The sequence below is a fragment of the Manis pentadactyla genome, chromosome 5 (genome assembly GCF_030020395.1).
Source record: "Manis pentadactyla isolate mManPen7 chromosome 5, mManPen7.hap1, whole genome shotgun sequence".
NCBI classification, from domain to species: domain Eukaryota; kingdom Metazoa; phylum Chordata; class Mammalia; order Pholidota; family Manidae; genus Manis; species Manis pentadactyla.
This window is the reverse complement of record NC_080023.1, coordinates 35,182,057-35,196,517: the sequence shown is the minus strand read 5'-3', so window position 1 is coordinate 35,196,517 and position 14,461 is coordinate 35,182,057. Positions and strand designations below refer to the sequence as shown.

The 14,461-nt window shown below is 32.5% G+C and overlaps 1 protein-coding gene across 3 annotated transcripts in view; it reads right to left on the bottom strand.

The window, feature by feature from the left end:
• Positions 1 to 14,461, bottom strand: part of SLC30A9 (solute carrier family 30 member 9) — a 115,524-nt gene that overhangs the window by 27,087 nt on the left and 73,976 nt on the right. For all 3 annotated transcript variants that reach the window (XM_057502182.1, XM_057502181.1, XM_057502180.1), the window contains 3 exons: positions 12,306 to 12,408; positions 3,068 to 3,123; positions 845 to 980 (listed from right to left, as the gene is read on the bottom strand). In XM_057502182.1, coding sequence (XP_057358165.1) covers positions 845 to 980; positions 3,068 to 3,123; positions 12,306 to 12,408 — 295 coding nt within the window. The remainder of the gene's footprint in view (positions 1 to 844; positions 981 to 3,067; positions 3,124 to 12,305; positions 12,409 to 14,461) is intronic.

Below are 14,461 nucleotides of genomic sequence, written 5' to 3'. Positions count from 1 at the left end.
AACACCACACATAACCTAGACGTGGTTTTCTGAGTAGGAGTCTTTCGAAAAGTGATCAAGTGCTCAAAATGCCTTCTTGCAATGTGCAAGGCAACTTCAGCAGAAACAGTATGGAAACCACCCCCATGAGATGCAGAAATTGAGAGGTATGCATCTCTCAATTTGTGTTTGTCAAGGGAACTACAGTCAGAACAGTCAAGTGGGGTAATTTCTAGGAAGTTCCCATGAGAAAAAGACAAGTTTAAGTATCTATAAATGCCAGAGGAAACCAGTGCAAAATGATGTTGGTGCCAGTAAGGTAGTACTTTTCTGTCTCCAAACCCTACCCTCAATGCTCAGAGGCAACCTAAAGGAGAAGAGAAGGGCAGGAGCACAATGTGGGAAGACAGAAGGTGGCCATGCTCCCATCTCCCGGTGTCCCCAGTGCAGCCTTCCTACCAAGTTGAGGGAAAAGAGCTTAACTTTAAATACAATTCCAATTTATGACAATTACATGGGACTGGAATCACTGATAGGAGATTATTCCTGGGAGTAAAAATGAACAGAAGTCTTCTTGTTCTTCAATAAGTAACTGGAGAAATGAATAGAACTGCTCAAGATTTTAATCAAGGAGGCAGTGCTTAACGATTGTACCAACAGAGATACTCTTGTTCAACATAATTGATTCATATGGATTTAGAGAGGTCATGTCCAGTCATGTTCTGAAAAACACAACTACTGATACATAACCCTATAATACAGTGAAGAAGGGATATGTTAGCTCCTTTAACATCAATATGACAAAGGCATTCTACTGTACTTAATCACTACTGCATATTGCTTAAACTGAGAAAAAAAAGATTACCCAGAGAAGAGATTCCATTGGTTGAGGATTAAGTAATCCCATGATTCCGTGGTACCAAGATAATCCTGCACCCATCATGAAGATACCAACACCACTAATTAGTGAAGCAATATAGCGCATATTTGAAAATCCATACCTGAAAAATGAGATAATGCAGTTTACAAGAGTTTCCTTTTAAAATATATGTTTAATAGGTCAATGAAAAAGACAACAAAAACTTACAACATCAAGATGTTAGGGTTTTATATTTAAGTAAAATCTAAGTGCAAAACTAATATCTAATCAGAAAATCAACATATAAAGTAGAAAAAAATCGTACGATGTTGGAAAGTATAATTTAATTCAGGTTATTTCCTAACCCCTTTTCTACACAGTGTTTTAATTTAGTCAAGGTATTTTACTATTATGTACCACAAATGCTGGTAAAATTAATCTTTTACAAACTGCATTCAGATGTTTAACAAAAAGGCTAACATTAAAATTTCCTTGTAATTCAGCTTCTAATTGAATATTTTGGTCTTCTTATACAGCCAATCAATGATTTATATTACCTATAATTTGATACTGGATACTTACTATTGATTCTGAATAGTTTGCCACCCGGCAACTACTATTATTAGAACTTCATTTTTTTGGGTCTTTTTTATAGAAACTTTTAAAATCTCAATTATCTTTCAAGAATCTTTGTTCAATATGTGTATTATTTTGTATTATTGTGTGTACCAATAAAACTCTGAATATTAAAAAATTCAAGAACATGACATAGAGAAAAAGAATCACTCAGAAAATTTTATTTCCAGGGAAGTTTACTTCCAAGCCCAAATTTTATGGCATCCTTGTGGCAGATGCAAATTTAAACAAGAGGTCTTAATTAAAATTGCTTTCTGAATTCTTTTCACAAATACGTAAATGGCATAGGGAATTCTCAGATTATAGATGTGACAATGTTCTACCAGCCTGACTTAGAAAAATTTACTTTCTTCTTAAGTTTTCCTCTAAAGTAACATAGGATATATATATTTAAATTCAAGTAAATTAAGACCTAAATTAAATGCCACTACTTTCATTTCATGTGTTTTCAAGGAATTTGTAGGTTCTTACTGAAATTTTTAATTATGTAGATCTGCAGAGTCCAATATAAGTCACTACCTACATAAGGCTATTTAAATTTAAACTAATTAAACTAAATTTTAAATACAGTTCTTCAACTTCACTAACCACATTTCAAGTGCTCAACAACCACATGTTAATTAGTGACTATCATATTAGACAGACATAAAATATTTCTATCATTGTAGAACATTCTGTTGGGCAGCACAAAGTATACTATTGACAATACTGTAAGAAGAAATCTTGATAACCTAAAAATTTTAAATTCTACCCTATTTTTAAACTTTCGTTGTATAAAACTGTCAGGAAGAAATTTTTTTCTTATGATGGTAAAATAATATAATGACATGTAATTAACAGACTAGAAAGCTAGTTGTTCTGTACACTAGCTTATTGATAGCTCTAGGATATTCAAAACATTCCATTATTTATAAGAAAACATTAGTGTCTTGTGCATTTTTTTTGCCTTCAGATTGATCAAATTCTATTACTGAAGCTTGTTAAAAAAAATACATGTGGAATTCAAAGTTTTAGCTGGTTATATTAGTAGAAGCAAAAGAAAAACATTTCTGTCAGTATCAGTAACTGAGAGATAAAACATTAGTATCAAATAACTAACATGATTTAAAATATATTCTAAAAAGCATGCTTATTTTACATATAAACAATTCTGAAATATTAACATAATACTATTTCAAAATCACAAGAGGATGATTAAAATATATTAAGATGGATTTAATATAAATTATCACTAAAAGTTTAGATTGAGTGGCCTATTAGCTTAAATATGGAATGTATGTTTCCTTTAACCAAATAAAACAGAACTCTAAAATCAAAACAGTGCTTTATTAATTATCAAATAGGAAGAGGACAAGTTGTCTATGTTGTTACAAAACATAAAAATAATTTAAACTCCATTTTCAAATTATAGCTTGAATTTACTTTGATACAGCGGTCAGTCCTGCATTTTAGATACTACAGTGCCAAAAATGATCAAATCTAACACAAAACTCCAAGTATATAAACTGCATGAGATGTTTAGAATTTAGCTGCTTTTATTTCAGTAACTTGTTGCCACAACAAACAAAAACAAAATAAAAGTAATGTCCTTACGGATGAGTAGGATCTGGTGTCTGAACAGACTTACTGATGCCCAATGCTAGTAAAGCCTATGGAAAAGAAAAAAAGGTAAAGAATCATTAGCAAAATGAGAAGTGGTAAAACCAGTCTGGAGGGTGCATTATGATAATGACAAACATTTAACATGTGCATATCCAATAGTCCTAAAATTCTGGTTTCCAGTACTTACCTTAGAGAAATAAAGATGAACCCAAAGAAGTTCAAAACAGCATTGCTTATGAAGATGAAAAAACGTGAAAGCAATCTAAAAATCCATAGATGTGGAATGGCAAAGTAACTGACCATATAGTCAAACCATAAATTACTTCTATAAAAGTTTAAAAGAATGGAGTTGGGGTAGAGCTTTCCATATTCACATGATAAAGGCTCCTAAGTATACCATTAAGTGGAAGGGAAAAAAGCAAGTTTAGGGACAATTTGGACAGTACAGAAGAACTCAGGTAGTGTTTGTAAATTACATATAATGTAAAGCACAGGGAAAGGCCTAGAAGAACACATATTTTACTGTGTTTACACCTCTGAGGAGAGAAGTAGGATTAAGGTAGTCTGTAGTATCTGATTTATTACAGAAAGCGGGACTTGTATAGCTGTACAAACAAAACAGTGAAAATTTTTAACAGTATATAATGCATATGGACACATATGTCTCTGCTAAAACTTCAAAACCATGCACAATACACATCAACATATATAGAACAGTGATTATCTGGGATTTGGAAAAATGGAATAAAGATGGAGGACTAGTTATAACTAAGATTCTTTTTCTTTAAAAAATAAAAACCTTAAGTAAATATGGCAAAAATGCAAACAATTATTTAATCCTGGTAATAAACTTTTCCTTTCCTCTCCCATTTTCATCTTTTCTTCCTTTTCTTGATTTCTATTTGATATTTTTATTATATCTTTTGTTAAAAAGAGTTATTCACCGGAAATCCCTGATATTAGTAGTACATTTGCCCCTAGTAAGTCTTCTCTATTCTAATTTGATGTGAATTTAGAAATCTGAAAAAGATTATCTTATGAGAATTAATTACTTAATAAAAATACAAAGTCTCTGAGTGAATATTCTATTTGGTATTATTTGTCTACTCTGAAGCGTTTCTATTTTTTTCAGTATGGTATTAAATATCAGGTAAAGCGTCAAGATAACTAAATTCTTCATAGATGAGATTTCTCTGTACGTTATAGAACATTTAATAGAAACATTCTCTCTTGCAAAATAGAGAGAGAGATTATACCATCTTGAAAATGGTAAAAACAAATATATACTGAATTTTTAAGTCTGGATATTGGATATTCTACCCTAAATACAGAGAATATCACTAACTTTTTTTTACTGGATTCTAAAGAAAAAGAGCATTAGAACTACCTAAAATACAGATAATAGCTTTTCAGTGAACTAAACCAAAAGAATGAGAGTAAATTAATAGAACATATAATTATTTTAAACCTGTACATTAATACTGAAATATTCATTATTAATTTACACTAAATACACACACACACACACACACACGAGTATGTTTATAATGTTTACTAAATAGTCAATGAGTAGTCAATTATTTTTAAAATTCTTAATATTCAGGTTGGTTGTGCACTGAAGTGTGAGGAATCATCAAATATTTTATGAAGTGAATATGGAGAACATTTATTAGTGTTTTTAATAAAAACAAGATATCACAGCCAACAGGCACATGAAAAGATGCTCCACATCACTAATAAACAGAGAAATGCAAATTAAAACTACAATGAGACATCACCTCACACCAGTTAGGATGGCCAACATCCAAAAGACAAACAACAACAAATGTTGGCGAGGATGTGGAGAAAGGGGAACCCTCCTACACTGCTGGTGGGAATGTAAATTAGTTCAACCACTGTGGAAAGCAGTATGGACGTTGCTCAAAAAACTAAAAATAGAAATGCCATTTGACCCAGGAATTCCACTCCTAGGAATTTACCCTACTCCTAATTACTCCTAAGAATACAGGATCACAGATTCAGAAAGACATATGCACCCCTATGTTTATTGCAGAACTATTTACAATAGCCAAGAAATGGAAGCAACCCAAGTGTCCATCAGTAGAGGAATGGATAAAGAAGATGTGGTACATATATACAATGGAATACTATTCAGCGATAAGAAGAAAACAACTCCTACCATTTGCAACAGCATGGATGGAGCTAGAGGGTATTTTGCTCAGTGAAATAAGCCAGGCAAGAAAGACAAATACCAAATGATTTCAGTCATCTGTGGAATATAGTAACAAAGCAAAAACTGAAGGAACAAAACAGCAGCAGACTCACAGAACCCAAGGATGGACTAAAAGTTACCAAAGGGAAAAGGACTGGGGAGGATGGGAGGGTAAGAGGATTAAAGGGTATTATGATTAGCACACATAATACGGGGGGGGGGGCATGGGGAAGGAAGTATAGCACAGAGAAGCTTACTATGCTGATGGACAGTGACTGTAATGGGGAATATGGTGGTGACTTGATAATAGGGGGAATGTAGTAACCACAATAGTTGCTCATGTGAAATCTGAGGATAAGATTGTATATCAATGATACTTTAATAAAAAATAAATAAATAAGACATATCTAGGAATGCAGACCATTCCTAATCCTGTTCTCTCCAACCCAGAGGTAAGTAGGATAGCATGAGTTATGTTTGATATATGTCCTTCCATACCTTTTTCTGCACAATCACAACATGTATGTTATACTTATCAGTTTGCTTATGTCATACACATCATTTATGTATATAAAACCTACATCTGGCTGGTTCGCAACATAATATTAACATCTAGTGGCTAAGTAGCATTACTAATGCTCCCCCTACATGACCATCCTTCCCTTTTTTGATTTTCCTTTTGCATAGTATCACGCAAATGCTTAAATGATACTTTTCAGTATCTTTCTAGTTGTTTTGTGTGTATGACCTTCTTACAAGAGATACAGCAAGGACTGTGTTCTTCTAACACTTACTAACATTACAAACACAGGTGCTCAATAAATTCTTATGAATATTAAATGATACATTGTGTGTTATTTAGCAGAGAAGTTTTTCAAAATTAACTGTGACAGAAATTGTAAAACTAAGTATCATTAGTTATAGGTGTAATTTAAAAGCTGGAAGTTTTTAGTCTCTCAGGAAGTAAAAACAAAAATACTATGGCATAAAAATATTAACAGTAGACTTTTAAAAAAATAGCTGTAGGTCTGTACCTTCTGACCACCTTCACCCACTTTGCCCACTCCTCGGTCCCCCACCTCTGGCAGCCACCTATCTGTTTTCTCTATGAGTTTGGGGTTTTGTGTTCTTTTTACATTCCATATGAGATCATATAGTATTTGTCTTTCTCTGACTATTTCATGTAGCCTAATACCTTCACAGTCCATCCATGCTGTCATATATGACAGAATTTCCTTTTTTATGGCTGAATACTATTACATTATGTATGTGTACACAGATTACACATATCACATTTCTTTACCCATTGACGGCCATTTATGTTGTTTCCCTGTCTTGGCTATTATAAATAATGCTGCAGTAAACATGGGATTGCAGATATTTTTCCAAGTTAGTGTTGTCATTTCCTTTGAATAAAAATTCCAGAAGTGGAACTGTTGGATCATATGATCTAATTTTAATTTTTTGAGGAACCTCAATATTGCTTTCCATAGTGGCTGCACCAATTTACACTCCCACCAACAGTGCTGAAGAATTCCCTTTTCTCTATATCTCCGCCAACACTTGTTACCTCTTCTTTTTGATGACAGCCATTGTAACAGGTGTGAGGTGATATCTCATTGTGGTTTTGATTTGTATTTCCCTGATGATTAGTAATGCTGAACATCTTTCATTGCTTGTTGGCCATGTCTTCTTTGGAAAAATGTGTAGTCAGGTCCTCTGCCCACTTTTTAAGTCAGTTTGTTTTTTTGCTATTGAGTTGCATAGGTTCTTTAGAATTAAGCTTTTTAAATGTTGTTTTAGGTCTAAAAAGAAACAGCTCAAGATGACATAAGAAATACAATTTCCATCTATTCAGTAAGGCCCAGTTGAAATCTTTTTCATCAAAGGCTTTCTGACCAGTCTAATCAAGACAAAACACTAAGGAGCTCTCAAAGCATGTGATGTCATATGATCTCAGCTTTTATTACAATTCTATTGCTGTTCAATCTGTTACAAAAATTGTTTTTTCTAGTTGAAAAACTAATACACACTCATTATAAAGAAACCAAACAGTATAGGAGAGAGGCTACTTAAGAACTGGGAATATATTTCAGACAGTCTGTATGTACCTGTTTGCAGTTTTTAGCATTGCTTTTGTGAATATGTCTGTGCCAGATTTCAGGGAGGGGTGTGTGTGTGCTTAAAAATGTGATCACAATCAACATAGTATCTTTTTGCATTTTTATGGAAATTCTTGTCCAACTTACAGATACATGGATAGATACAGGATATTTCAATAAACCTAACCATTCATTGCTCAGCTTCAACAATTACAAATACATAACCACATCTGTTTTATCTACTTCATATCCACTCCCCCATGAATATTTTGAAGTAAATTCTAAGCATCATACCACTTTATCTTTAAATGTTTTGGATACATCTTAAAAAACTAAGCATTTTTAGAAAATAGTCACAAGACCATTATCATACTTTTAAAAAATAACACTAGTTCCTTATTATTTAGCATCTATTCAGTAATCACATTTCCATATAGAAATTTTAAATTTTGAAATAAAATGCAGATCCTGAATGTATAGTTTTCTTTTAGTTTTGACAAATCCACACCCTTGTAACATATATTCTTATCAAGATACAAACTTTCCATCATCTCAAAAAGTTCTCCAGTGCCCCTTTTCAATCAATCCTCCCCCACAGAAGCAGTCATTTTTCTGAAAAATTTTTAACCAAATATTAAAGTTCTATTCTAGAACTTCATATGAATGGAATCACACAATAAGCACTTTTGTGTTTACGTTTTATTTATTCAGCATATTATTGGAGATGCATATATGTTGTTTACTAGATAAGTATTTCTTTTTGTTACTAGATAATATTCCATTGTGCAAGTATACTGTAATTTATTTACTCCAATTTTGATAGACACTTGGGCTGATTCCAGTTTTTAGTCCATTGTAAGTAAAGGTGCTATAAGCATTTTTACACATGTGTCTTTGTGGACATCTGCTCCCATGTCCCTTGGGTAAATACTTAGGAATGGAATTGCTGAGTCATGCAATAGGTGTATTTCACCAAACTGATAAGCATTTTCAAAAGTTGCTGTTAACATTTTTCACTTCACCAGCAATGTCTGAGAAGTCATCTTCTTCAGCATTTGGTTGTCAGGATTGTTAATTTTAGCCATTAGTGAACGTGTAGAAATGTCTTGTTGGAATTTTAAAACATACTTCCTGATGACTAATGGTGTTAAGCACATTTTCATGTGTCCATTGGGCACCATTTGTGAAGTGTCTGTTCAAATCTTTAGTCACTTAGAAAAAAATTGGTACTCTTTTTAATGAGTTGTAGAAGTTCTTTATTTATTCTGGATACCAGTCCTTTGTCAGATTATATGATTTGTGAATATTTTCTCCCAATCTGTGGCTTTAAGAAAAAATCTATTATTTTCTTAATAGTGCCCTTTAATAAGTTAAAGTTTTTAATTTTGGTGAAGTTTAATTTGTAAATTGTTTTCTTTTATGGTTTCTGTTTCTACATCCTGATTAAGAAATCTCTGCCTACCCAAAATTTTCTAGAAGATACTCTCCCTAGGTTTTCTTCTAGAATACTCATAGCTTCAACTTTCATGTTTGGGCCTACAACCCACCTCAAATTTGTATACTATGTGACGTGAAGGTCAAGGCCCTTTGTTTTTTCCATATGGATATCCAATTTTCCCAGCACCATTTATTGAAAAAAATTTCCTTTCTTCATTGAATTGCTTTGGTGCCTCTGTCAAAAATCAACTATGTAACTGTGATTCTGCTGCTAGATTCTATTCTCCTCCATAGGTCTGTCAATCTTTGTGTCAACACTGCACTGTCTTAATTACTGTAGCTTTATAATAAGGCTTGAAGTCTTCCAATTTTTTTTTTAGATTTGCTTTGAATATTCCAGGTTCCTTGCATTTCCATATAAACTTCAGAATTTATTCAGTTTGTCAATTTCTATTATTTATTTATTTTTTGCTGAGGTTGTGATTAGGGTTATATTAAATCTATAAATCAATTTAGGAAGATTTAGCATATTAACACCAAGTCATCCATCCAGAACCATTTCTTTAGGTCTTCTTCAATTTCTGCCAGTCACATTTTAAGTTTTCAGTATAAAGGTTTTACACATATTTTGTGATATTATCATGTATGGAATTTATTAAAACTTTCATTCCCTACAGTTAATGATTAAATAACATCTCACTACATTGATGGACAGTGACCGAACTAGAGGGGGGGAGGACTTGTAATATGGGTAAATGTTGGATCACTGTGTGGTGTATTTGAAACCAACGTAAGATTGTATATCAATGATACTTTTAAAAAAATTTCAATTCTCCATTTTGATAACAAAAATACAACTGATTTTTGCAAATTAACCTTCTAATAACTTTACCTATTGATTTTGAATATCAAAACTAACCTGGAATTCCAGTATTTGTGGAAGGAACAATACTCACTTGATTATAATGTATTATCATTTTTATATATTGCTAGATTCAATTTGATCATATTTTAAGGATTTTTGCATCTATGTTTATGAGGAATACTGGTCTGTATTTTTTTTCCTTGTAATGTTTTGTAAAGTTTAGTATCAGGGTTATGCTGGCATCAGTAAAGGAGTTGAACAGCATTTCCTTCTCTGTATTTGAAAGTCAGTGTACTACTGGTATTTCTTTCTTAAATGTTGACAGAGTTCTCTTGATACTGTCCCACGAGTCACCAAGGCCCCCTTCATTTTTTTCAATCTTATTTCACTCTTAAAGTACAAATGTTTTCTACTGCTGCATATTTATGTTCACTAATTGTTTTTCCACAATGTCTAATCTGTTAATTCTTTATAGTGAATTTTTCATATGAAATGTTTTAACACTAAAAGCTCCTTTTGGTTCTTTTTTATATCTTCAATTTCTCATCTCATTGTTTTCATTTCAATATATGAACATTGTTATAATAGCCACTTAACATCCTTGCCTGCTTATTCTATCAGAGGTCAACCAAGTCTTTTCAGTTGACTGATTTTTCTCCTGGTTGTCAGTCAAATTTTCTGCTTCCTGACTGTCTAGTAATGTTTTTATTAGACGAACACTGTGAATGTTAGACTGAGGGTCTGAATTTTGTTGTCTTTCTTAAAGAGTATGGGCTTTGTTCTAGCAGGTAATTAAGTTATTTGTATATCAGCCTGATCCTTTGGGCTTTGTTAGGGAGGTTCTAGAGCAGCCTTTATAGCAAAAATCAGTTAACCCTACTATTAAGATTATGACCCTTCTACTGGCCTGGGTAATCAATGAGCACTCTATCTCAGTTGGTCATAACTTGAATGTATCCCAGCCCTGTGTGAACTCTAAGCTAGGAATTTTTCAGCCTATTGCTTTCTTAGTAGTTCTTTGCCCAGATTCTTGGAGATTTACCCTTATACACGTGTAACTCAAAATTCAGCAAAAGCACAACTCAAGAAAACCTTTGTAGACTTCTGTAGCTTTTTGTCTTTGTAGCTCCCTCCTCTGTGGAACTCTACCTTGTAACTTCTAGCCACCTTAGACCTTCTGCATTCTCAACTCAATGAGACTGTTATCTGCTACCTTGCTCCACTATTGCAAATTTACCTCTAAGCATAAAGCCAGACAGATTATATAGAGTTCAATTCATTTGTTTCCCTCTCTCTCACTCACTTGTTTCCCTTGTCTTTGAAAACATTGTTTCATCTATTTTGCCAGTTTTTTAGTTGTTTACAGTAAAAGACTAAATCCAGTCCCCATTAGTCCATCATAGCTGAAAGAAGTTCTTTACATAATATTGTGTAACCTTATTTTTTACTCAAATTATCATAATTATTCCAGGTATATATAGCTATCTACCTCATTCTTTTAAATCTCTGAATAGTATTTCAGAGTATGGACACTTAAACATTGTCTTCAATGTTTTAAATAACAATTAATACTGAAACTAATAATCTGAACATATCTCCTTGCCCATATGTACAAATATTTTTGCATTTGAATTTTCTTATGTTCAGATAAACTTTTCACAAAACAGTTACTATACAGGTTATATATTCCTCCCCATTCCTGCTCCACCTCATTCTATACCACCCACTGGCAAAATATTACATACATAGTATAGTAGTTATTAAGTATTTACTGAGTATAAAAATTTAATCAAAGAATAAGATTGCTAGTACCAATAGTAAATGTTTGTCTTCCTTCCCTCCTTTTTAGAAAGGGTTTTAATTCATTTGACAGTAAGTTAGATGAGTACTCAGATTTAATTTTTAATTAAGATTGCTCTCCCTGCTCTTTACCACTTTATTATTTTTAACTTTGTCTTAAATATTTTTATTGTACCTGTGTCTTACTGTAAATTTTCCCAAATCTGTTCTTATATAACAGAACAATAAATAAACACTGAAAAGGCATTCCCTTAATACACCACACTCTTAAAAAATATGAAATGATATACAAGTATAAACTTTTATTGTGCTCTTTAAATAGCTTAGGTTTGTAGTGCTCAAAATTTGGACTAAAGGGGGTTTAAAAAAGGTATATTAATTTTATTAAAATCTTCATTTGCATATTATGGAATTAAAAATACTAATCTAACATGAAAATCAGTTTAATTCATCAATCACATGTGATTCTTTAATATCTTTATCCAAGAAATTTAAATTCATTGGTTCTTACAGTCCTAAGAGCTCACAGAGACCAAATTTCTACCTAATGTAAGAATCTTTTGTACAAAAGCTTTTGCCTAAACAGTGAATAATATTTTTATTTCATATTCCATTATTATAAGTACTTAAACTATAACAACCTACTTAAATACGATGATCATATTTCTATGCACTTTATTTTTCAAAAGTAAAACAGTTTTTATTTTCTTCCACAAGCCAACTATAGGAATCAGTTTTTAAATAAGTCAAACTTCTGGACTAAAGCCTTAAAAGAACTACTTTAAAATTAAGAAAAAAGCTTTTACCCCTCACCTGATTACAAGTATCAGATAAAGAATGTATAGCTTCAGAGAACATACTTGCTGAACCAGTATAAATCCAGGCAAGAAACTTAAAGAAGCAGTTTAATCCATTACTAGGAGAGAAAGAAAACAATTTAGCATAGGCTTGGATAAAAATTTCCACCAAAACCTTATGTAATCTATACATCTATACTAGATTTTCTTCAAAGTAAATAAGAGAGTCCCACGCCTTTAAGAACTTACTATGTTTTGGGTAACAAGAATACAAATTTGAAAAATACAGATTAAGTTATCACTAAATACTCAAATAAAGAGGCATGATATGTGTAAGCAACTTACCTAAGTGCATTTTAAGAAATGATGATATGAGAGGGTATTCTACATTTGGACAAAATCAGAAATGAAATTACAAGTTTTAGGTAGGTAAAAGAGGATCTGCACTTAATATATTGTCCAGCAGGCCAGTGTCAAAGCCAAGACTTTGGTGGAAGTGTTTACTTAAGTAGGTAGATGACAGTAGTGAAGACAAATATAGGCTAAGCAGTGTCCGGGTCATACTCCAAGACCACAGATACTAAAATGAACGTGGTTTGCTCTGAGGAAGCTAACTATTCAGATTCCAACAGTAATAATTGATATGATTTACCTCAGGTGCTACACTAGTCACTAACCGTGCTTCATTACAACTCTATCACTATTACACAAACATTAACATCCTCATTTTATAAACGAGGAAACTACATCTCCTTCTAGCTACTCTTTTCCTCTGTCCTCCACCTAAGATAATTTCTTGAAAGAATCATATCTTCTCTCGCTGTCTCAGTTTTCATCACTTGGCACTAAGTCTTTCATCCATTAAACAATGGTTTATGTCTCAGATACTTCATTATTCTTATCAATACCATGAAAAGTTTTTTTGCTATTAAATTCCTAGAAACACAGAAGGAGGAACATAGTATAGATCAGAGAGGAAATAAATAAAATTGGGAAGAATAAAACAATAGAAAAAATTAATGAAACCAAGAGCTGGTTCTTTGAGAAAATAAACAAAATAGATAAACCCCTAGCCAGACTTATTAAGAAAAAAAAGAGAATCTACATACATAAACAGAAACAGAAATGAGAAAGGAAAAATCATGATGGACACCACAGAAATACAAAGAATTATTAGAGAATACTATGAAAAACTGTATGCTAAAAAACTGGATAATCTAGAAGAAATGGACAATTTTCTAGAAAAAAACAACCTTCCAAGACTGACCCAGGAAGAAACAGAAAATCTAAACAGACCAATTACCAGCAATGAAATTGAACCAGTAATCAAAAAACTACCCAAGAACAAAAGACCCATACCAGATGAATTCACCATTGAATTTTATCAGACATTTAGATAAGATATAATACCCATTCTCCTTAAAGTTTTCCAAAAAATAGAAGAGGAGGGAATACTTCCAAACTCATTCTACGAAGCCAGCATCACTCTAATACCAAAGCCAGGCAACGACACCACCAAAAAAGAAAACTAAAGACCAATATCCCTGATGAACATAGATGTAAAAATACTCAATGAAATATTAGCAAACTGAATTCAAAAATACATCAAGAGGATCATACACAATGATCAAGAGGGATTCATCCCATGGATGGTACAACATTCGAAATCCATCAACATCATCCACCACATCAACAAAAAAGACAAAAACCACATGATCATTTCCATAGATAATGAAAAACCACTTGACAAAATTCAACATCCATTCATGATAAAAACTCTCAACAAAATGGGTATAGAGCACAAGTACCTCAACATAATAAAGGCCATATATGATAAACCCACAGCCAACATCATATTTAACAGCGAGAAACTGAAAGCTTTTACCCTAAGATCAGGAACAAGACAAGGATGCCCACTCTGACCACTTTTATTCAACATAGTACTGGAGATCCTAGCGATAGCAATCAGACAACACAAAGAAATAAAAGGCATACAGATTGGTAAGGAAGAAGTCAAACTGTTACTCCTTGCAGATGACATGATACTGTACATAAAAAACCCTAGAGAATCCACTCCAAAACTACTAGAACTAATATCTGAATTCAGCAAAGTTGCAGGATACAAACTTAATACACAGAAAACTGTTGCATTCCTATATACTAACCATGAAC